Here is a 24369-nt window from a genome sequence, read left to right as displayed (position 1 = left end):
TGTCCAGATACAGAGCTGGTGTCATTGGTCCAGAGCATCAGCTCATTGCCTCCTGTAGGTGTTGTTTTTCATTGGCACCATTGACCTGTGATCTGTTGGAAAGCTCATTTCGCTTCTTGTGGGAGCTGCCATCCTTACCCCATGTCCGCCAGAGTTGTACAGTCTTTAAGAATAGGCTGGAAGAATCACTACAGAGTCAGTTCCCTAGGGTTTCCAAAACTAATAAACCATTTCTGCTCCACACATTCCTTTTTCTTTCCCCCTTTTCCTGAGAAAGGGAGGAGGATGTGGGTGGTCCAAACCTGTGTTTTGCTGCCAGAACAGATTTATTCTCAGTGCTGCAAATGGCCCTTTTCTTCTCATAGAAGTTCCTGGCTCTTTGATGTAAAACTTTCCAGGGTGCTTTTCCTATCTCTCCTGCTTAATTGCTATTAAAGCTGAAATAGAGTCACTGTGATGCAATAACGGGTGAGAAGTAATTGAATTTTAATAGAAGGAAATGGAGAATTGATATGGAGACTCAGAGAAGATAAACTAAAGCAGCCCATTCTGAAAGATAGAGTTTTAGAAACAATGTCTAATAGTTTTGGGTTTTTTTCCCCTATGGTAACTTAGATTTCTCCTCTTCTCACTTGGAAACTCTCCCATTCTACAGTTGTGCTTTGTCTGGTAAATATTACTCATCTTACCAGGTGTAGCTCAAATGTCTCCTATTTTGTGAAGCCTTCTTTAATTCTCTTTAGACCCCTCAGACTCTCCTTCTTTGTGCCCTTATAGTGTGTGTGTGTGTGTTTATGCCACAATAATAAAACACACTGGCATTGTCTTATAGGCAATTTCTGGTCCCCTTTTTACCACTAGTAAATTAGGGATAAATGTTCCTCATGGATTTTTCATTATCATATAAAATTGTGTATCTATATACACCACAAAAAGTATAATATATCATATTATATGTAGTACTATCACTTAATACATTTTCAGGATATGTTTTAGTAAAAAATCATTTCAGTAACTACAAATAATGAGAAACTGTGTGTAGTAACTAAACTCTAGGCTCTGAAGTCAGGCAGACCTAGGTTCAAGTTCTGTGAAAACTTGGGTAACTTACTTAACCTCCCTAGACCTTAATTTTCTTTCTTTTTGTTTTAAAGCTTCAGTTTTCCTCTATGATCAGACTTTTCTTCTTTCTACTTTTAAAAAAAAAATATTTATTTACTTTTATTTATGTGTTTATTTGGCTGCATTGGGTTTTAATTGCTGGACTTGGGATCTTTGGTGCACAGGCTCAGTAGTTGAGGCCTGTGGGCTTAGTTGCTCCGCAGTATGTGGGATCTTAGATCCCCGACCAGGGATCGAACTTGTGTCCCCTGCACTGGAAGGCAGATTCTTAACCACTGGACCACCAGGGAAGTCCCTAATTTTCTTATCTTTAAAGGGGAATAATAATGATAATGTGGGAGTGTGGAAATAATTTTCCCTGTAACCTTCTGAGTTTTTAGCTGAGCCCTCCCTGTAATATAAGACAGATTAATAAGAAGAACAATAAACGTAAGTTAACCAACATGTATACCTCCTGTAGACATGGGAGATATTGGGGGGCAGGGGATGAGTAACTCTCTGAGAGGATCTAAACCTTCATCTTAAATATGATGCATCCAGCTAAAGACAAAAGAAGGAAAGGTATGGGGGGGCCAGATCTGGGAGGTGACCAGACCAAGCAAGCAAGAGTAAGGCTGTTAGGTACCAATAGATTTAGGGTGCCTTCTCCATTGGTAAGATTTTCTTCTGATGTAGAGTCATCCTTCTCTTTCAGGTACATGGGGGAGATAACCCTCACAAAAGGAGATTTCCATTGTAAATATAAATTTCCCTTATGAAAGCGTAGCTTCTACTCTGGTTTAAAAAACTTCTCTGATGTTTCTCAAAATAATTAGCTCAAAATAATCCTTATGCCAAAGAAGCATATTTGAGGATGGCATATTCTGCTCCCCTTTGTTGACTTAAAAAAATGCACAATGTGAGAGTTGTGCATCAGGTTTTATTTGGGGCAAAATGAGGACTGTAGCCCAGGAGACAGCACCTCAGATAGCTCTGAGAAACTGTTTCAAAGAGGTTAGGGGGAAGGTCAGTATATATGTGATTTTAGTGAAAGGGGAGTACATGCAATCAAACGCATATTTTTTTTTTGCAGAAGGTTTCTGTTAGTCTTGAGGAACAGCTGTCACCATGAAAAGTTTTAGTGCTTTTCTAGATATGAGGAAATACAAGAATTGGGCTTATAAAATCAGCTTCTGAAAATATCTAACTGTATGAAGACCTGTTCTGCCTTTGCACAGAGTGCCTCATTTATGCTCTCCACCCTGAACTATTTTCAGGGGGGTGTTGAAAGCCAGCAGCTGCAGCAGCTCGTGATTTAATCCTTGTGGATATAGATGGAAGTTCTCATGGCAAGTGCCAGTTTGTAGTTGGCACTCATCTCAAAGGGTCGGCATGAGGATTAAATGAGCTAATATACGTAAAGCCCTTAACCCAATTCATAGCACATATGTTCTCAATAAATGTAAGCTATCGTTACAATATACACAAGTGTGTGTTCTCCTTTTTCATTGAACATTATTTACTATACACATTTCCAGAGAAATTTAACTGGGATATCAAAAGTAGCTCTAACTGTTCTTGATAAAACATAATTTTATCTCCTGATAAAGCCCTTGAGTTTTAAAAATATATAAAATTAATATTTTAGCTTTCTTCATCTCAAAGGGTTTGAAAATCTGTAACCCTGAGTTAATATCTGACATTTAATAGATTAATTAATTACACATCTGTTAAGTACAGAACAGAATAATTCATGATACTAATTGGAAACAATCTATATGCCTAACAGTGGTGGAATGGTTAGATTGTCTGTGATGGAGCTTCTGGATGGAATGATATGCAGCCATTAAAAATGCTATCTCTCTTGTACACACATGTTCATAGCAGCACTGTTCACAACCGCCAGTAGGTGGGAAGCTTTCCAAGTATCCATCAGTGGGTGAATGGACAAGAAAAAGAAGGAAATTCTAACACATGCTACCACGTAAATGAAACTTGAGGACATCATGCTAAGTGAAACCAGTCACAAAAAGACAAGTATAGTTTGATTCCATTTATATGAGATTTCTAGAAGAGTCAAATTTATAAAGACAGAAAGTAAAGTGATGGTTACCAGGGGCAGGCGGGGAGGAGATAATTGGGAGTTGTTAATGAGTAGAGTTTCAGTTTTGCAAGATGAGAAAACTCTGGAGGTCATTTGTACAACAGTGTGAATATATTTAGTACTACTGACCCGTACACTTGGAAATGATTAAGATGGTAAATTTATGTTTACCACAGTGAAAAGTACTAATTAAAAAATGCTGTTTCTGAGGACTATGTAAAAATATAGAAAGTACTCCTGATTACACTGTAGAGGGAAACAATCAGGAAATGAAAATGTGTAATAAATATGACTGTAACTGTGTACACACTATGTATTGTTCCAAAATTTTTGAAATGCCTGAGTTTCAGTGGAACCTTTACCCCCATTTCTCGTATGTTTTATAGTGTCCTTCTTCTTGCTTTTATCATTAAAAATGCATTTTTTTTAACATGCAAAAGTGAAATGATCAGAAGGACATACAGGTCTAGTGACTTATCATCATTTCGCAGCACCCAGAGCAGGATGACAGCCCACCCGCCCCGAGTTCTGTTCCCCAGGCTTGTCTGGAAAGCCTGTGTGTGCTTTCAGCCGTGTGTAGTCCAAGGTTGAATGGCTGCAGGGAGAGCCATTGCTATGCAGTGGGAATGGTTCAGGTTTAGCTCTTCCTTTTTCTTCCCCTCACTAACTTTGTGGATTCTCAGAAGTGCTGAACCTGGAGAACACATCATATTCTTAGTAGGATTGTTGCAGTTCCATATTAACGTTTACTAATAAAATATACCAAAACAACAACACCCTACAATTATATGGTTTTGCATGCTTTGAAAGATTTGAGGGAATTTTAAGAAAGTTTATTTTCACTTATTTTTCTCCCTTCCCTGGTAAGGGTGGTAATAAGTCATTTGTAAATGAGGAAACTGAGGAGAGCTGATTTGCATCAGGGCTGCAAATCCTGAATTAGGACAGAGAATCTCTACATTTTAGTCTGCAGCTCATTTCAGTGAGTCTTACTATCTACTATTGGTAAGCTTATTTTAGAGTTTTTTTTAATCCATTTAATGATTCATTAGGGGAGATATCCTCAGCGCCGTTAACTGACTCTTTTCCTTTTCTTTCTTTTTTTACAGGCAGGAAATGTTTTGTGTGCCCTCAACCTTTCCCGGGAGTTTCTTCTGTACAGTACGTAACCATAAAAGATAACCACAGGTCAGACCTGTGGGAAATCCCTCTTGCTCTTGGCCTTTCATCCCTGCAAATGAAGTATAGCTGTCTGTTTTTATTTTTTGAATCTCATAATCCAAGGCACATTTCTAATTTTTGATTAAATCTTAACATACTGTTCAGTGCACCAGGGGGAGTTTTTAAGTTCATTGGAAGTGCTAAGAAAAAGATACCAGCGTGTGCCTTCCTCCTCCACCCCTATTGAGTCATATGTATTAGTGTTGCTTCAGTGGGGAACAAGTCCTAGGTTGGGAGCCAATTTCTTCAGGGACATTCAAAGATCCAGGTTTTGGGAATAGACCTGGGAATGAGTGCAATCAATGAGAGCTGTGTGTGCAAGAAGGAGAGCGACTCAGCAGGGTGTTCACTTTGGCTGCTAACAGAAAGATAGCAATTCTTCTCTTTATACTGGAGCTCACTTTGCTATGCAAGCCTCCTGCCCAGCTGGCCACAGAGTTCAGCTTCAACCCTCTCAAGCAGCGTTTCACCAGAGTTAAACTGGGGGAGAGATTTGCTAGCTTAACTCTGCTTAGATATTTTTGCTTAAAATTTTGGTGGTAGAGGGCTTCCCAGGTTTTCTTTTAATAAGATGGATACTAAAAGATAGGTACATGTTACAGATATGTGTATTTACAGATATGTATATGTATCAGATATGTTAAGATATGTAATAACCATTCACAAAATTAGGTTGGCCAAAAAGGTCGTTAAAACACCAAACTTTTTGGCCAACCCAGTATTTATGATGTATTTCCTGTAGGACTTCACAAAAATATGTATGACTTTTTAATGAATCCATTTAGTAATGTTATTCCTTTCTGATAGTTTGGCAAACAGTAGGATAAGGCAGTAGCTGTGTGGTCTGGAAACATGTGGACAGTTAGTGGTACAGACAAAGTGATAACCCAGCCCCTCTATTTTTTGTGCTTGAACTATTAAAATCTCTGCATATCCCAGAGAACGTAAATTGTGCACTATTAAAGGTGAATAAGTAGACACAGCAAATTAAAATTCCTTGTTCCATAAATGGTCTCGCAATATTTTCATTGGTATTTTGGGCCCAATGTTTCTATTCCTTCAAATTTTATTTCTCCTTTGGTTAAAAAAAGGATGATAATTTCTGTCCCCTCATTGGCCAGAATGATGGTAACGGTGGAAGTGTTAGAAACACATTGAGCTCCTCAGAGAAAGATGCTTTGTGACCCTTACAGCAATGGAGCACCTCCTTCCGAGATGCACTGAGATAATGCAGAGGCTAGCTGGCCATGGGTAGCTGCCAACTCACGGCGGATCTGCACCTAAAGTGGATACAAACAAGACACAAGATCCCTGTCGGGACCTTGGCTAGAACCAAAGTCTAGAACACCTTTGTCCCATACTGCTCTGTTGTGTCTAGGCCAGGCAGGCATTCTGAGGAATCTAGTAGAGTTGGGAATTGTTGGGGGCCAGAGTGAGGTACTCCGCCCATGGCAAAGGTCATGAGGAAGGAGGCTCGACATATGCAAAGGCGGGATCAAGCCTCAGGAGTCCCCCTGGAAATCCTCGAGCGTCTACCCCCATAACCAGAGCCTGCCTACTTTACTACTTTGTGCTCTTACCTACACCTCTGACTTTACGGGGGGCTGTCCCCCACCACCTCTTTCGGAGAAGGAGTTAACCTAGAGCTCCAGTCAATAAAAACTCTTGGGTGTGACAAGAGTGTTTTAACCTACAAACTCCTCTGAAGGTTCTCTAGCCTGCCTGACAGGCTCGTCGGGCCACATGTGATTGCTCACAGCCTCCCAACCGTGAGAGGCACGAGATGCTTTAAACCCTCTAAAAACAGGTTCTTTAGAGAAGTTAGAAAACTATAAGTATCGTGGGCTAATTAGAAATTGTGTTGGTGAAGGGTTTTTCATTTGTTGAGCCAATGTTTGTTGCTAAGTCTCCACATCCCCTGCCCTTACACACATTAATGAATATATAGAAGAAATCAGTATTAACCTTTGATATTAATCACGTTAGACCTTAGGCTAAGTAAATTCTTTCCTTAACTAAAACCCACTACACCGTCACCCTGTAGGAATGTAACTTTATTTGGGTGGCGTCTGTTTTGAGAATAATCAGCCCTGGAGAAATAAGTGTCCTGATTGACTGACCGCTGTCACAAGGAGAAGGTCGTAAATTGTCAGCAGGCCCCCCTGGCCAGAAGATGATGTAACACCCCTAAGACCTCTGTATACATTTGTGTGAAGCACCTGACTTTAATAAAAGTCAGGACTGCTGACCCTGCGTGACTTTTGCATAACATCTCAGTGTATAAAAGTAGACCATGGAAAATAAAGAATTGGGATCAGTTTCTCGAAATACTGGTCTCCCCATGTCTCTCTCTCTCTCTCACTCTGGCTGGGTCTCCATCTGGAACGTGGAACCCACCATGCTTACTAATTATGCCTGGGCTTCTAAGATCTGACCGGGGAGGCCTGTGTCTCCTCTCCTTCGGGAGAACGGAAGGACGCCTATGGCCTACGTAAGTGGTGCAAACTTCTTGTCTTGAAGTTTTATTGGTCTCCCGCGTAAACCAAGCTACTCAGCCTCTTTTCTCCACTGAATTTTTCTACTGAGCTATCCTTATTCTATTACTCTTTATATCTTTAATTAATATCTAATTGAAGCTATTGTATCCTGATCCTCGCCTATGCCGTCTCTCCTTCGAATACCCTGGATCAGCCGGGGCTGGTCTCCGGCAGGGAATAGTTTAGCTTCCAGTTCTCAAGGGAAGAATGGAGCGAGTCTCTCTGCGGTAGGCTTTGGCTCTCTGGACTTCTCTTTCATAGTACTTTCTTGTTGTGTTTTGTTGTAAGTAGTCAATGTGTCTTTTCTCTGATAGACTCTAAACTCTGAGAGTTTAGCCTCTAGCACAATGTCTGGTACATGTTCACTGGAAAGTTACTGAGTGGACGGGTGAATGAATGATTGAAGCTTCTTTCCTAAACATAAAACTGACCATCACACTATCCTGCAGCCCCATCCTCATGATCCCTTGGTCTAAGAGTGTTCCTTCAGGTCTACCAGGCCCTGCTTAATCCTGCTGTAGGGGTGAGGGCCTTACATCCTCCTGTGCATGGACATAGGAAGTTGTCCGGGTGCTGGTGGTGTGTAACAGTGAAGCTGCAGGAAACCTCGGCAGCACTCCCTGGGACCACTGTTTGTTAATCTGTTAATTTGTATTTTTTCCTGCTGATTTCTTCCAGGCCCAGATAATAAAAGGGTGGCCAGAAATGTCTTGAAGTATGAAAAGCTCTTGGCAGAGAGCCCTAACCAGGCTGTAGCAGAGACTGTCATGCAGAGACCCAATGTGCCCCACCTGCAGACCAGGGACACCTACGAGGGGTTATGTCAGACCCTGGGTTCCCAGGTACCACTTCTCACGGGAAGAAAAAGGGGGAACCAGTTTGGGGGATGGGAGAAAAGGTAGAATTGGGACAATTTAAAGGGAAAAACTGATGCATTAAAGAAGATAATAAAGCTCACTTGGACAATACCAGTGACTGAATTCTGAATCTCCTGAATTTCAGGCTTCTTATGCTGGAGTTCCCATAAATTGGTTTCCACTTCTAGACCCTTCTTCTAAGCTGATTCTAGTCTTTCCTTTCAGCCTACTCACTACCGGATCCCCAGCCTCTACTGCTCCTATGAGACCAGTTCCAGTCCTTACCTGCTGCTCCAGCCTGTGCGGAAGGAGGTCATCCACCTGGAGCCCTATGTTGTTCTCTACCATGACTTTGTCAGTGACGCCGAGGCTCAGACGATCAAAGGGCTTGCGGAACCATGGGTGAGTGTCCGCAAGGCCTGCTGAGAACCTCCCTTTGTTTCTTTGCCTGACTGATGTTCAGAGTGTGAGAACAGGCAGCCTGAACTAGATAGTTCATCTGTTCAGGACTTCAAAATACCAGCCATTCCATAAAACTAATCAGCAGTGAAAAAACTCATAGTCGTCGTTGCTTCTGGCTGAGAAAAGTACAAGGGGATTTTCTGGGGTATTCACAATGTGCTTTCAATGTCTTGTTAGGGATGTGGAGTACATGGTTGTATGTTTGTGAAAACTCAGCAAATGGTACTCTTGAGATCTATGTATATCACTGTGTGTAAATTTAATCTAAAAAAATTAAAGGAAGCCCCCCATCCCCAATCATTCCATATAAGTGATAGAAGGAAAAAAAGGGTGGGAGAATTCTCTGGTGTTTCAGTGGTTAAGACTCAGCGCTTTCAATGCCTGCCTGGGGCCTGGGTTTGACTCCTAGTTGGGGAACTAAGATCCCACAAGCTGTTTGGTGTGGCCAAAAACAGAAAGAAAAAGGAAGAAAAGGGGTCAAATGACAGGGGAAAGGAGAGATTTCCTAGCACAGAAAAAGAGTGTGAAGATTATTTAGTTAAACGTCATTATTTTGTTAAAAAGAAATCCGAGGCCCGGAGAGGGAAAGAGACCTCGGGTCACATATATGGCTTGGCCCAGAATTGGAACCCAGAGCTACACTGATTGCTGCTCTGCTATTCGCCTTTATGTATCAGTTAACTTAGGCTGTTATATTTATTTGGTAATGTTGCCGGAAGTGGAGGGACCCCCTTCAGGGCCTGAAAGTGGGCTCTGGCCTAACACTCGGTAATGAATTGTCCAAGGAGATACACATGCTGACAAAGCAAGAAACTTTACTGAGAAAAGGTGCTTGAGCGGAGAGCAGGAAGGTAAGGGAGCCCAGGAGGACTGCTCTGCCGTGTGGCTCGCAGTCTTGTTTTTTTTTGTGATGGGATTAATTTCCAGCTTGCCTCTGGGCAATCATTCTGACTCAGGGTCCTTCCTGGTGGTGCACACATTGCTCAGCCAAGATGGATTCCAGCAAGAAGGATTCTGGGAGGTGGTAGGACATGTGGCATCTCCATGTGAGATGAATTTTCCCAAATTCTTCCTGCTGGTAGTGTCTTGTTAGTTCCGCGTTCCTTATCAGAACCTCCTATTATAAAAGAACTCACACAAATGGTGCCTACAGAATAGGCAGTTACAGTTAGGGTTTCCTCTAACAGTAACAAGCAGCCCCCAAATCTCAGGGAGGACAACAGCAGTAGAGGCTGGCTTGGTCCTCACGTTATATGTCTGTCTTGTGCTGGTTGCTGCTCTGCCCCATGTTGTCCTTACTCTCGGACCCAGCCCAACAGAGCAGCCTCTGTTTGGAACATTGCCATCTCATGGGAGAGGAAAAACACAAAGATGGCAAACTACTAGCTGGCTTTTATAGCTTCTGCTTGGAAGCACCAGGCATTACTTCCATCCACATTTCCCTGCTTAAAGCAAGACATGTAGCCAACACTGCAGTCAGCTTGGTGGGTATATCTCATTCTTCCATGGAGAAGGCTCTGCAGCCACTGTGCCAAGCTTTATGTTGATGGGGAGGGGAGTTAGTCCTCCAGAAAGTATTGTTGTTATTCAGTCCCTCAGTTGTGTCCAACTGTTTGAGATCCCATGGACTGCAGCACACCAGGCTTTCCTGCCCTTAACTAATTCCTGGAGTTTGCTCAAATTCATGTCCATTGAGTAGGTGATGCCATCCAGCCATCTCATCCTCTGTCACCTCTTTCTCCTCCTGCCCTCAATCGTTCCCAGCATCAGAGTCTTCACCAGTGGGTTGGCTCTTCACATCACGTGGCCAAAGTATTGGAGCTTCAGCTTCAGCATCAGTCCTTCCAGTGAATATTCAGGACTGATTTCCTTTAGAATTGACTGGTTTGATCTCCTTGCAGTCCAGGGGACTCTCAAGAGTCTTCTCCAACACCACAGTTCAAAAGCATCAATTCTTCGGCGCTTACCCAGTCCAGTATTCTGGCCTGGAGAATTCCGTGGACTGTATAGTCCGTGGGGTCGCAAAGAGCTGGACACAACTGAGTGACTTTCACTTTCACTTTCCAGCCTTCTTTATGATCAACTGTCACATCCATTAATGACTACTGGAAAAATCATAGCTTTGACTAGACGGACCTTTGTTGGCAAAGTAATGTCTCTGCTTTTTAATATGATGTCTAGGTTTGTCATAGCTTTACTTCCAAGGAGCAAGCATCTTTTAATTTCATGGCTGCAGTCACCATCTGCAGTGATTTTGGAGCCCCAAATTAAAGTCTGTCACTGTTTCCATTGTTTCCCCATCTATTTGTCATGATCTTAGTTTTTGAATGTTGAGTTTTAAGGCATTTTTTTCAGTCTCCTCTTTCACCTTCATCAAAAGGCTTTTTAGTTCCTCTTTGCTTTCTGCCATTAGGATGGTATCATCTGCATATCTGAGGTTATTGTTATTTCTTCTAGCAATCTTGATTCCAGCTTGTGATTCATGTGGCCCAACATTTCACTTGATATACTCCATATATAATTTAAATAAGCAAGGTGACAATATATAGCTTTGACATACTCCTTTCCCTATTTGGAACCAGTCTGTTGTTCCATGTCCAGTTCTAACTGTTGCTTCTTGACCGGCATACAGGTTTCTCAGGATGCAGGTAAGATGGTCTGGTATTCCCATCTCTTTAAGAATTTTCCACAGTTTGTTGTGATCCACACAGTCAAAGGCTTTAGCATAGTCAATGAAGCAGAAATAGATGCTTTTCTGGAATTCTCTTGCTTTTTCTATGATCCAGCGAATGTTGGCAATTTGATCTGTGGTTCCTCTGCCTTTTCTAAATCCAGACTTGTATATCTGGAAGTTCTTGGTTCACATACTGTTGAAGCCTAGTTTGAAGGATTTGCACAATTGTGTGGTAGTTTGAACATTTTTTGGCATTGCCTTTCTTTAGGGTTGGAATGAAAACTGACATTTTCCAGTCCTGTGGGCACTGCTGAGTTTTCCAAATTTGCTGGCATATTAAGTGCAGCACTCAATGAAACTATGAGCCATGCTGTGCAGGGCCACCCAAGATGGATGGGTCATAATTCTGATAAGATGTTGTCCATTGGAGAAGGGAATGGCAAACCACTTCAGCATTCTTGCCTTGAGAACTCATGAACATATGAAAAAACAAAAAGGTATGACACTGAAAGATGAACCCCCCAGGTCGGTAGGTGTCCAATATGCTACTGGAGAAGAGTGGAGAAGTAGTTCCAGAAAGAATGAAGAGCCTGAGTCAAAGCAAAAAATGATACCCAGTTGTGGATGTGTGTGATGGTGAAAGTAAAGTCTGATGCTATAAACAACAGTATTGCATAGGAACCTGGAATGTTAGATCCATGAATCAAGGTAAACTGGAAGTGGTCAAACAGGAGATGGCAAGAGTCAACAGCAACATTTTCCGAATCAGGGAACTAAAATGGACAGGAATGGGTGAATTTAATTCAGATGACCATTATATCTATGACTGTGGTCAAGAATCCCTTAGAAGAAATGGAATAACCCTCATAGTCAACAAAAGAGTTCAAAATGCAGTACTTGGGGTGTAGTCTCAAAAATGACAGAATGATCTCAGTTCATTTCCAAGGCAAACCATTCAGCATCACAGTAATGCAAGTCTATGCCCCAACCATTAATGCCAAAGAAGCTGAACAGTTCTATAAAGACCAACAAGACTTTCTAGAACTAACACCAAAAAAAGATGTCCTTTTCCTCATAGGGTGCTGGAATGCAAAAGTAGGAAGTCAAGAGATACCTGGAGTAATAGGCAAGTTTGGCCATGGGGTACAAATGAAGCAGGGCAGAGGCTAACAGTTTGCCAAGAGAACACACTGGTCACAGCAAACACCCTCTTCCAACAATACAAGAAATGACTGTACACATAGGCATCACCAAATGGTCAGTACTGAAAATCAGATTGATTATATTCTTTGTAGCCAAAGATGGAGAAGCTCTACACAGTCAGCAAAAACAAGACCTGGAGCTGACTATGACTCAGATCATCAGTTCCTTATTGAGAAATTCAGACTTGAATTGAAAAAAGTAGGGAAAACCACTAGGCCATTCAGGTATGACCTAAATGAAATCTCTTCTGATTATACAGTGAAGTGACAAAAAGATTCAAGGGATCAGATCTGATAGAGTGCCTGAAGCACTATGGACAGAGGTTCGGGACATTGTACAGAAGGTGGTGACCAGAACCATCCCCAAGAAATGCAAAGGCAAAATGGTTGTCTAAGGAGGCCTTACAAATAGCTGAGAAAAGAGAAGAGAAAGGCAAAGGAGAAAGGGAAAGATTTATCCATCTGAATGCAGAGTTTCAAAGAATATCAAGGAGAGATAAGAAAGCCTTAAGTGAACAATGCAAGGAAATAGAAGAAAACAATAGAATGGGAAAGACTAGAGATCTCTTCAAGAAAATTAGAGATACCAAACGCACATTTCAGGCAAAGATGGGCACAATAAAGGACAGAAACAGTGTGGACCTTACAGAAGTAGAAGATATTAAGAAGAGGTGACACGAATACACAGAAGAACTATACAAAAAGATCTTAATGACCTGGATAACCATGATGGTATGATCACTCACCTAGAACCAGTCATCCTGGAGTGCAAAGTCAAGTGGGCCTTAAGAAGCATCACTATGAACAAAGCTAGTGGAGGTGACAGAATTCCAATAAGTTATTTAAAATCCAGGAAGTGTGGCAAATATTTAGAAAGGTCATGCAGTTGACCTCACTGCTATTTAAGTATATTGCCTCTTTTCAAATGGCACATAAGACAGTTTCAGAATCCCTGTGTCAAAGCAGACGTCATGGCCTTCACAGTGTGCTGTTTGCCCTGGCAGCCAGACCGTCATTCATCACTAGAACAGAGTGTGCTGTGTGCTAGATGCTGTACTGGGTTCTGGGCTGCTACACGGAGGTTAAGTATTGCTCCCTCTGATTTCAGAGCTTCCTGAAGAAGGGGAAAGAGATATTTACAATGCACTGTGATACATCCTGTAATAAGTATTGGTGTTGTGCTACAGCAGCATAAAAATGAGAACCTTCCTCCAAGGGAAAGGTAGTCAGATGAAGAGCAAATAGAGGCAGAGGGAGGAGAAAAACAGAGGCTTCCCCGTGGATGTGAGATTCATCTGAGTGAAAGGTGACAAAGAATATTCCAGGAAGACAGGCAGTCTGTGCACAGGCCTGCTGTGTGGTGTGTTCAGAGAGTAGGGGGAAGCTAGGGGCTGAAGTGGGCAGGGGTGGGTGTGGGAGGTGATGGGAGATGCAAGGTGAGACACAATTGGGAGCTCCAGAAGTACCACGCTGGGGAGTTTGGATTTTATCCCAAAAGCCAGGGGAAGCAGTGGGACAATTTGAAATTGGAGAGCGCCCTGATCAGGCCTGCAGATTTTGAGGGAGACTTTGGCAGCAGATAGGAATTGGAGGAGAAGAATAGCAAAATAATTCCATCTAAAAGCCCTTCAGACGAATCTGGGATCTTTGTACAGAAAGTTTTTGAAGCCATTAAGCTCCCCGTGAATTGGAACGATACGTTTTCAATATCTTTGGCTTCTCAGTGAGCCAGCGGCAGCGTTTGGCCTGAAGCTCCCTTTTCCTCAGGACAACTCTGTTGCTGTGGTAACAGGACAGGCAGCCCACTTGGAGATGTTCATTTAATCCCCCGTGGCCAGGTCATCTGTCTGGCACGCACAGACCTTGCCACACTCCTTTCCCCCAGAAGTGTCTTGCCAGGATTGCTGGTCCCTGTCTCGCCTTTGGCTTACCCAGGAACAAGTCCTGGGTGTGTGTGGTAGTGGCTGCCCCACGGGAACCAAGCCACCTCAGTGGCTTGTGTTGAATTTCTCTGCTCCTGTTCACTGTCTGTTTCTCAAAAAATAATTTCTCTGCTCTCTCATCATTCCTCCCCCATCTGCATTCTGCCCATTCTTGAAGACTGAGTTGAAACTGGACACTTCTTTTGGCTTCCTAGCCCTTACCGCTTTGGCCCACTTTCACAGATTCTTTCAGCAGGAACATTTTTTCCAGAGCACTTTTTGGGGCCACCTACAATAACCTTCCTCCTCTGAACTCAAGAGTTTTTGTCTCCAGTCGTTTGGTACTTTCATTTATCCTGCCATTTACGTGTTGTCTGGAATTGCTCACAGTTTCACGAGTTAGTCCCTTATCTCCCTCAACCAGACTGTAGGCTAGCAGGGATCATATGTTGTCCTTGAAATGCATGGCCCTGTATTATGCCTGTTGCAGCTAGAGCAATCTGCAACCGGTCACTTTCCACTGAGTCAGGCCCTTGCTTAAACTCTTTAATGGGTCCCTTTTGCTCTCAAATGATTACAGAGCCCCTTGGCCTGGCTACTGCCACCCTTTCTGCAGCATGCTGCCTTACCCTGACACCCCAGAAACGCTAAACAACTTGTGCCTCCATGAACAGGCAGTGCTCTCACTGGCCTTCCCACACACTCCTCTCTGCCTGAAGCACTCTTCCCTCGGCCTCTTTTCACCTGTGTGATTCCAGTTGTCTTTTGGGCATCCAGGGAAGCCTTCCTGTCCTTCGTAAGAATGGCTGGTTGTTCTTCTGTAACCCTGTACTTTTCCAGAAGGGCCCCACTGAATGACTTATGGTTATCCTGCACAGTGCTTAGTCAGAGAACAACCAGTAAGTATTTGTCCCCTCAAATGAATGACTGTGGATGCACAGTAAATAATTGTTATGCAGAGTGTATAATGCAGTATACAGATAATTTACACAAATAATTGTGGAAATGCAGTGTGGCTCTGGAAGGGAGGGGGCTGGCAGAGTGGAGTGGAGATTCTGTAGGATTTGTTTTTAAACCACTGATATTGCCCCAGAAGAGCAGCAGGGACTCTCTCCTCACTGTGAACGCTCGGGAGAGGAGCTAGACAGAGGACCACACAGAGACAGTATCAGTCACTTACTGATTCTCTGCATCCCAGAATTGTAGAGAGAGAGGCTGAGAAGGCGTCCAGGAGTGTGTTGTTCACAAGCTGCATTTTATAGCTGAGGAAACGGGTCTAGGGAAGGGAAGAGCCTTTTCCAAGGTTCTCTACCTGGTTTAGCAGCAGGAACAGTATTATTGTTGAAGCCTCTGAGAAAGGAAAGGGTGCCCTTCGTTGCTCCATGCTCTACTCTGACTGCACATGAAGCGCCAGGACTGTGTCGTTAGGCTCAAGACTCTGGTTCATTAACTCCTGGATGCATTTCACCAATATTTAGCACCTACTCCCTGCCTGGCCTATTCTGCACCCTCGGGATACAGCACTGAAAAAGGGCCAAGCGCTTGCCCTCATGGAGCTGACATTCTGGTGTCGGATGCAGGAGCAGACATCCTCATGTAGATATTGTTTCTCTTTCTGTCCTTTGTACAGTATTTTTGCAATTAGAGGCTACTTTATTTAAAAATAATTTAAAATTCCTATCCGAACATTCAGAACAAAATAGAGACATTCAGTTGAATTAGTGACTTCAGACCTGTTTGGTTGTTTTTTCCCCATAACAAAGGCAGCTGCAAGCAAAACAGATTTTGATTCTCTGTAAGGAAGGGATTTTATCTGAATTGTTCAGAAGGAGCAGGCTGCCTCTGAGGGTACAGAGTGTCCTGTCTTTGTCATTTAATTTGACAAACACTAAAGTCAAAGCTTAGCTGACCCAGACACTGGGATATAAAGATGAATAAGAAATAACCCTTAGGGACTTCCCGGGTGGTCCAGTGGTTAAGAATCTTCCCTGCAATGCAGGGGACATGGGTTCCATCTCTGGCTGGGGAACTGAGATGATCCCACATGCCATGAAGCAATAAACCCATGTGCCACAACTAGAGAATCTGTGTGCTGCAATGAAAGATCCCACATGCCGCAACTAAGACCCGACACAGCCAAATAAATACATATTAAAAAAAAAAGAAACAGCCCTTGTTCTTACAAAACTTACAGTCTTGCAGATGCAAAAGGGATTAAAAATCACTTTTATTTTAGTTCCAACAGACTTTTTTTGAACATTTAGTATTTACCATAAGTATTTACCAGATATGAAGCTCAAGTTTATTGTCAACTTTGAGTTTTTATGTCACTTATTATTTTTTTCAAGATCAATAGCTATCACTAAATTAGTAGCGAGTGCAAAATATCCTTTATAAGGAGAAACTGGTGATTGTTAGGCTTATGCTAAGAGAGGGGCATGTCTATGCAAATGAGAGTCCTTCCCTTTGCATGGTAACCACTTGGACTTTCTCTTACATCCTTCACACCAGTTACAGAGATCCGTGGTGGCGTCAGGTGAAAAGCAGTTACCAGTGGAGTACCGCATCAGCAAGAGGTAAGAGGGGTCCTTCCTTGGCAGGGACTCTGGTCACACCTGCTGGCCACCCTGGCACAGATGACTAAAGGTCAGCAGCAGTCATTCAGATGCCATCAGAGATTCCACTGGAGAACCTATATAGTTCAGGTTTATATCTGTGCATTCTTGCTGAGAGGGAGCAATATCCACTCCCCTCACCCAAGGGCCTTTCACAGGCTGTTACATGGTCTGAATACTTAACTAGGAGACCATTAGGGAAAGAGTTGAAAAAGCTCCTAAGCCCTAGACCAAAAATTAAGTATGTAGTTGTGCTCCTAAACAGGATTGCTTTTCCAGAAAGTCTCTTCAAAATTTGACTTTACAGAATTCTAGTTCCACCTTCTGATTCATATGCAAAGCATGACTTGCCACCACTCAGGCAAGAGGGAGGGCCAGAATCTCTGGATCTGGTGGCTTCTCTAGAGGGGAAGATCCAGCTGCATTCCCTCCCCTCCATCCCTAATCAGCCCCACTGCAGCCCCTGGTTTGCGCTATAAGGACAGTATGGATGATACAGTAAGAGGAGGGTCCCCACCGGAGCCATAGGAGACAGCGAGGACATCCTTGGGGAGAGGCCAGACCTCAGGCTGGGTGGATGGTTTTTGTAGTCTGGGAAGTGAAGTGAGTGATGAAAGCTTTGATTCAGAATGCTTTGGCTTAACTTACTTGGTCTGGTTTACATTAGGAAGTTATTTTCTAAGTTTTGAAAAATCCGTATAACTTCAGCTTCATTGCTTTGCTAATCTTTCTGACGTTGTGGTGTCAAGGGGAAAATTCAACTTTCTGTTCTGCTTTCAGGGGAAGGAGGTGGTATTCTCCTTACTTTTCAGGTAAAGAGACTGAGACCCTCATTGCCTCCCCTCATTCACCACCCCCAGCCCCAGCCATCACATTGCACTCATTTTGAATTTTGGTTCTGTCCTCACAGGGCTTCCCCAGTGGCTCAGATGGTAAAGAATCTGCCTACAGTGTGGGAGACCAGGGTTCAATTCCTGGGTGGGAAAGATCCCATGGAGGAGTAAATGGCTACCCACTCCAATATTCTTGCCTGGGAAATCCCATGGACAGGGGAGCCTGATGGGCTACAGTCCAGGGTCAGATACGACTGAGTGACTGAGTGATCCCATGGAGGAGGAAATGGCTACCCACTCCAGTATTCTTGCCTGGGAAATCCCATGGACAGGGGAGCCTGACAGGCTACAGTCCAGGGTCAGATACGACTGAGTGACTAACCTTTCACTTTCTGTCTTCACAGCTTCACTAGAACTTGTCCCTCAAAGGTCACCAGTGAACTCCTAATCACTAAATTTGTTTCCTGCACAGAAACCTCCACTGTTTTTTTGTTTTCCACCAAGACCAGATCCCTGAACCCAGGGTCCTCAGCTTACACAACATGCCCCGAGCCTGCTCTTCTAGCCTAATTTCCCGTCACTTCTCTCATAGACCAGACGCTTTCACATTGATATATATTATGTCACCCCACCACATCTGCACTTAACGCTATTTCTTCAGCCTGAAATACCCCTATGTTTTTTCTATCTATTGAAATTTTATGCACCCTTCAAAATTTGGCCTACATGTCCATCTTACTGCCATGCCAGTCAAAATTAACATCTCCTTCCTCTGTGCTCCTGAGGACTTTAAAGGCTGGTTCTCATTTTTCTACTTCAATTTATACTCGTTGTATTTGTGTATATTTGTGTGTCTCTTCTAATGAGCTCTTTGAACACAGAAGCTTTGTCTTGAGTACCCTTGTAAACCACAGTGCCCACAGCATAGCACTATGCATGCACTCTATATAAAGGAATAAACAAATTAATCCATCATTTATAGACCCAGATGTGCCAGGGTACTTCCCTTAAGAGCCCTCATCATCTCCCTAGGAGACTCACTGGTTTGCTTCCTTACTTCCCAGGGACCTACATTCTGATCCCAAATCCTCCACTTTATCAGAACCTCAATAAGACATTCAGGAAAAAAGACTGAACTTTGCTCTTTGGCCTTTGACCTATCATGGTTTGTCTTGGAGTAGAGCAGAAGAACAGAGATTTTTCTGCGTTTTACAGCAATCACCAGCATACAGCCTACAAAGCATTTTCATAAGCATCATCTGTCATGATCATGTCTCTGTAATAGATATTATCACCCCCGTTTGATAGATTAATGCATTTCCTGTCCTCCCTGCCTGCCTTCCTTCTGGCAGATGACATCATTCGATCATTCACAGTTAGTCATTTCTGGCATCAGATCACTAATGCTTCAACTTGTGGTGTGTTTTAGTGCCTGGCTGAAGGACACTGTTGACCCAGTGCTGGTGACCCTTGACCATCGCATTGCTGCCCTCACGGGCCTTGATGTCCAGCCTCCCTACGCAGAGTATCTCCAGGTGGTGAACTATGGAATTGGAGGGCACTATGAGCCTCACTTTGACCATGCTACGGTAACTATGGGGTCAGTGACCATCTCCTGGGGGTAGGGAAAGGGGGTATTATTTATTTCTCTGAGGCAGAGCTCTAATAGGGCCCTCAGGGGACACTGAAATCTTGGAACAAAGGTTCATGTTCTAGGTAGATCTGAAAGTCTTAGTTTCAAGCTGATAGCTGCTGACTCATCTTTTTACTAAAACTCATTGAAAAACACTCTTACAATGACTGGATTTTATGACATGTAAATTATATCAGTTAAACTCTTCTGTAACAAAAGAATATGTCTCTTTGGCAAATAATTAGGAATTCCAGTCTTACGACTTGGCATGTTTACAGAATAATTATCTGTAACATTTTATATATTATTTCTCTAACAACCTGAAGATACAATGAACCACCAGTCTTTTCACTGAGGAGTGAAAGTGAAAGTCACTCAGTTGTGTCTGACTCTTTGCAAACCCATGGACTATACAGTCCATGGAATTCACCAGGTCAGAAGACTGGAGTGGGTAGCCTTTCCCTTCTCCAGAGGATCTTCCCAACACAGGGATCGAACCCAGGTCTCCCACATTGTAGGTGATTCCTTACCAGCTGAGCCACAAGGGAAGCCCAAGAATACTGGAATGGGTAGCCTATCCCTTCTCCAGCAGCTCTTCCTGACCTAGGAATCGAACTGGGGTCTCCTGCACTGCAGGCGGATTCTTTACCAGTTGAACTATCAGGGAAGCCTTTCACTACTAACAAGCAATTTAGTTTGATTAGTATACAGTTCACTTATATGTGTATCTAATAAATTGGTAAAAGGAAAAAAAAATATATTGAGTAACTGCCAGCAAAGACAGGCACATACGTGACCAGTTATAGCTCAAGCTCTCTCCCATCTGTGACTCCCCCATTTTTCTCCTCCCTGTATTGTGGTGGAATACTGGTACCTTCTGGTTGTCACTCTGATGCCTTATGCATAAAATAATGATGTGTTCTATTTTTGTCTCAGTCACCAAGCAGCCCACTGTACAGAATGAACTCTGGGAACCGGGTCGCAACATTTATGATCTATGTGAGTCTTCCTCTGGAGGGACCGGGGTTACTTAATGATTATTTCTCTCTCTTTTATTTTATGGTTTTCAAAGCAATATAAGATACTGATTTTATGTGATATTCACAGCAGAAAAATCTCCAGGATGTTTGTAAATTTCATATAGCACTCTCATTAGGCACCATAGGAGGAATAAAAAAATACATGTCAGCTCCTGCCCTCAAAGAACTGACGTTATGTAGACCTAACTGTGACCTTGTTGTTAGCTGTGATTAGGATGGGAAGTGGCCTTACATGAAGGCCAGGAGATCCTGGGACCTGAACAACACTGGAAGGGGATGTGGTTCTCTTTCTTTGAGGTCCCATAAGACTACTTGCTGTTGAAAAGCATGGACCTATAGATGAGGTCGTGGAGCTGTGAGGGTAAGAGAGGAGAGAAATGAAGCAGCTGAGATTATGAGAAGGAAGAACAGAGATGCCTTCAGAGAAATTCAATAAGTGTGGCTCTCTCATATGTAATGAAAATTTTCTTCCTTTTCTCCTTATAAAGTCTTCAGTTAACTCTACATTACACCCCCTTAAAACAGTAAATTGGCCTCTTCTCCTAGTTTCTGACCTGACCTGGTCTTTATTATCTCACCTATCCTTTTCCTGTCAGATTATGTGGTTTTGCCTCCTTCTCTTTGGACAAGTCATAATATCAGTCATCTGTCATTTAAAGCATAAGAGGTGTATTATAACGTTAAATATACATGCTCTACATTACACCCTAAGATGAGGGCCTGGTTTTGGGCTCATTAGAGTAGCAGACACCCCCACCCTAGCATCCCCTCTTTCCTTAGTCCTGTATCTGGTCTCCACAGTGCAGCCAAGAAAGAACAGAGGCCAGCACTCTATAGTCTGACTCCTGGCAGTCCCAATGTGGCTTTTTTCACATGGCTCGGTTTTCACTTTCTGCAAAACTGTAAAGCTGCCACTGCCAGTGGTGTCTGGCCTCTTGTGGTCATTCTGAACATTCTGATCAGGCGGAGGGATGGCTGACGTCAGCTCTCCGGGCAGGGCACATGGCTTGGATCAGCAGCTAGTGCATCTCTGGTTGATGACTCAAGCTGGCATGGGAGGTCACAATCTGTGAAGTCATAGGCAGAAAGAACAGGACGTCCAGGGGCCACAATCTCTCTGTTCTTTATCCCCCTAGTGTCTTCTGCAGCTGACTCCCTGATTACAGAGGCCTGGTTACCATGGTAAGGGTAGCACAGATGCAGGAGTCCAGCAGTTTTAAGTGGCAAATGCAAGAGTGTGTCTGTGTTTGGATTTTAAGCCTCTGATACACAGTGGAATGGCATGCGTTTGGATTTGGAGTCAGTTGGCCTGATTCAGGTTCTGCCACTTAACATGTGGCCTCAGCACAAATCACAGTTCTCTGAGCTTGTTTTCTTGCTCTGCACCTCCTCACAGGGCTGTCAGCAGGACCTGATGAAGTCAGGTGAGGGGATCTCTCTCTGTGAAGTTTCATACAGTATGTTTTTATTGTTCAATCCTAGAAAGCAAGTATAGGACTCCAGGAAGGGACTGTGGGACCTAGGAAGTGCTAGCTTATTCCCAGTTCTTTCATCTTCAGATTAGGGTTAAGACCATCATAAACATTTCTGAAGACAAGAGATAAGTTTTGTGGAGAATATAAGAATAATATTATAGGGGGAAAATAATCTTTAAGAAGTAGAGGATTGAGTTGAAATCAGGTTAGTGATTTTCTACTCAGACTGGATATAAGATCAGTCCCAGTACAAAGCAGTGGAAGGTTTACAGAGGGAAGATTTCCCTGCCCTCCACCAAGCTCACAATCGATGCCCTGCTCTGGAGCCTCACAGCACACTGATCCAATTCTCTTTTCAATCTGTTGTTTAAGTCCTTCCACCCCACTGTGCTATGATACCACAGGTAGTGTGCAAGAGTGCCATACAGTGGTTACCAGCAGGGTCTTTGTAGTCAGCATTGGCTCAGCTCCAGTCCTGGATTGGAGTTATGTGACCTTTCGTAAACTACTCAGTCTCTCTGAGACTTGGCTTCCTTATCCCTAGACTGTGAATAACAACAATCCTAATTAAGGATGATATATTTGTTGTGAGGAATAAGGATTTAGTATGATGCCTAACTAACATACGGTCATTGCTCAATAAGTGTCAACTATTATAGTTAAACTATAAAAGTGCTTTTTTTTCCCTGAATGGTAAGATGATGAATAATATAAAGTATTTTAAAGTATTTTCCAGTATTTTTCAAAGTGTTTAGGTTGTGTATTCTTTGAAAATCAGTAAAAACTCTTCAAATTAAGTAAACATATCTATAATTCTAGAATATACCAGTGGTGAGCTCTTTAGCTGAGGTTACCTGGAGAGGGTCTGAGTGATCTGGGAAACACACCAAAGGAGCAATCAGTAGTTTCTATGAGGCCTAGCCTTCAAAAACGAAGTGTTCTGTAAGCCATTGGTCCTGATGCATTACTAGGCTGTGAAATCAATTTAGTGGATCTGGTCAGCATTTAAGAAATCTGAACTAGAAGAGAATAAAATAAAATGGGAAATAACAGACAGTATCTCATGTAGTAAGAATGTTCTATGAAACTTAGGGACACGTCTGTGTGTCTTGGGCTGTGATATAAACTACATTTCTTCCTGAGGGTCTCAAAGTTTGGACCTACCCATGGTAACCCTCAATAAGGATGTTAGCTGCAAGGGTAAAGTAAGGGGGGATTTCTAAATGTCCTCTCGTGACCATGCAGGCAAACACTGATGCCACTGAGTAGGCTGTCTGCATTCCTAAATTGGGTGATTGTCTTTCCATAAGTATTTCTCCTAGAGTCGAAATAGGGGCACACAGGAGGGAAATTTATGCAGAAATGACATCAGATGTCACGTGGAGCAGAGTAAGGCAGTCGGGCTATTTCAACTCTGGCTTTCCCTCTGGCCTTGTAGTTGAGCTCGGTGGAAGCCGGAGGAGCCACAGCCTTCATCTACGGCAACTTCAGCGTTCCTGTGGTCAAGGTGAGTGTGGGTCTGATGCCAACAGGTGATTTTCAGGATTGTTCGAACTAACACCTCAACTTTCGTGCTGTCAGTGCTTGCACGCCTGTTCTGGGAGGGGGGCAAAAAAGAGGTCTTTCTTGATTCCCAGAATCAAAGATAGTTCCTCAGTTTTCTTGACTACTGCACTTACTTGTACCTCTAGTTTTTTTTAATCTTATTTACACTTGTATTACAAGTAGATGATTACATGTCTGCCTTTCTATTACAACAGAACTCGTCGAAGGTGAGAAATCTTTTATTCCTCTTCAGAATCTCAGCAGCAACTGGTCCCTTCAATCATTCTTTCAGTAAATACTGGGGGCTAGAGGCACTCAGCGGAGAAGGCAATGGCACCCCACTCCAGTACTCTTGCCTGGAAAATCCCATGGGCGGAGGAGCCTCGTGGGCTGCAGTCCATGGGGTCGCGAAGAGTCGGACACAACTGAGCGACTTCACTTTCACTTTCCACTTTCATGCATTGGAGAAGGAAATGGCAACCCACTCCAGTGTTCTTTCCTGGAGAATCCCAGGGACGGGGAGCCTGGTGGGCTGCCATCTATGGGGTCGCACAGAGTCGGACACGACTGAAGCAAGTTAGCAGCAGCAGCAGCAGCAGAGGCACTCAGAGTACAGAGGAAAGGTCATAGTCCTTGCCTCTAGGAGCTCACGGAGAGGTTAACAGTCAGTAATGGTATATACTGCAAGAAGAGCTATAAAGTCAAGCAAGGCATTAGAGGAGGGCCAATGTGGTAAGAGGTTTACTTAATTTCTCCCCCAAATTTCACAGCAATCAATCAATCAATCAGGGATGGCAGCCCTTAATTACTTCCGGAATGAAATGAAGACAAATAATTGAGATCGTGCCTTCTAGCACTTAAAACAGTGCCCAGCACATCCTAAGCATACAAGTAATATGCCGGGTATTTAGCAAAATTCAGCGGTTTGGCCAGGGATAAAGTAAGTGTGTAGGAGAGAAATCTGAGTATAAGAGGTAGAAAGAATATAGAAGATTTGGAGTCAGAACACCTGGGTTTGAGTTCTGACGTTGATCCTTCTTAGTTATTTAAAGCCCCTATGCCTCAACTTCCTTTCTGCTAAGGTGGACATGACAATGGTGCCTGCTTCCTGGGGGTGTTATTAGAAGTGCCTGAGAAAGGCTAAGCAT

General features: G+C 43.1%; 1 protein-coding gene across 5 annotated transcripts in view; it reads left to right on the top strand.

Moving 5' to 3' along the window:
* P4HA3 (prolyl 4-hydroxylase subunit alpha 3) overlaps positions 1-24369 on the top strand; it is a 73499-nt gene that overhangs the window by 15666 nt on the left and 33464 nt on the right. For all 5 annotated transcript variants that reach the window (XR_009729640.1, XM_061380803.1, XM_061380802.1 and 2 more), the window contains 7 exons: positions 4315-4366; positions 7642-7805; positions 8046-8222; positions 16592-16656; positions 18958-19117; positions 20098-20160; positions 23115-23183. Coding sequence is in view for 4 of the 5 variants with exons in the window: in XM_061380803.1 (XP_061236787.1) it covers positions 4315-4366; positions 7642-7805; positions 8046-8222; positions 16592-16656; positions 18958-19117; positions 20098-20160; positions 23115-23183 (750 nt within the window). In the remaining variant the exon portion in view is untranslated. The remainder of the gene's footprint in view (positions 1-4314; positions 4367-7641; positions 7806-8045; positions 8223-16591; positions 16657-18957; positions 19118-20097; positions 20161-23114; positions 23184-24369) is intronic.

This window comes from Bos javanicus, chromosome 15 (assembly GCF_032452875.1).
Source record: "Bos javanicus breed banteng chromosome 15, ARS-OSU_banteng_1.0, whole genome shotgun sequence".
Classification (NCBI taxonomy): Eukaryota; Metazoa; Chordata; class Mammalia; order Artiodactyla; family Bovidae; genus Bos; species Bos javanicus.
The sequence above is the reverse complement of the archived record's forward strand: the minus strand, read 5'-3'. Positions and strand labels throughout refer to the sequence as shown.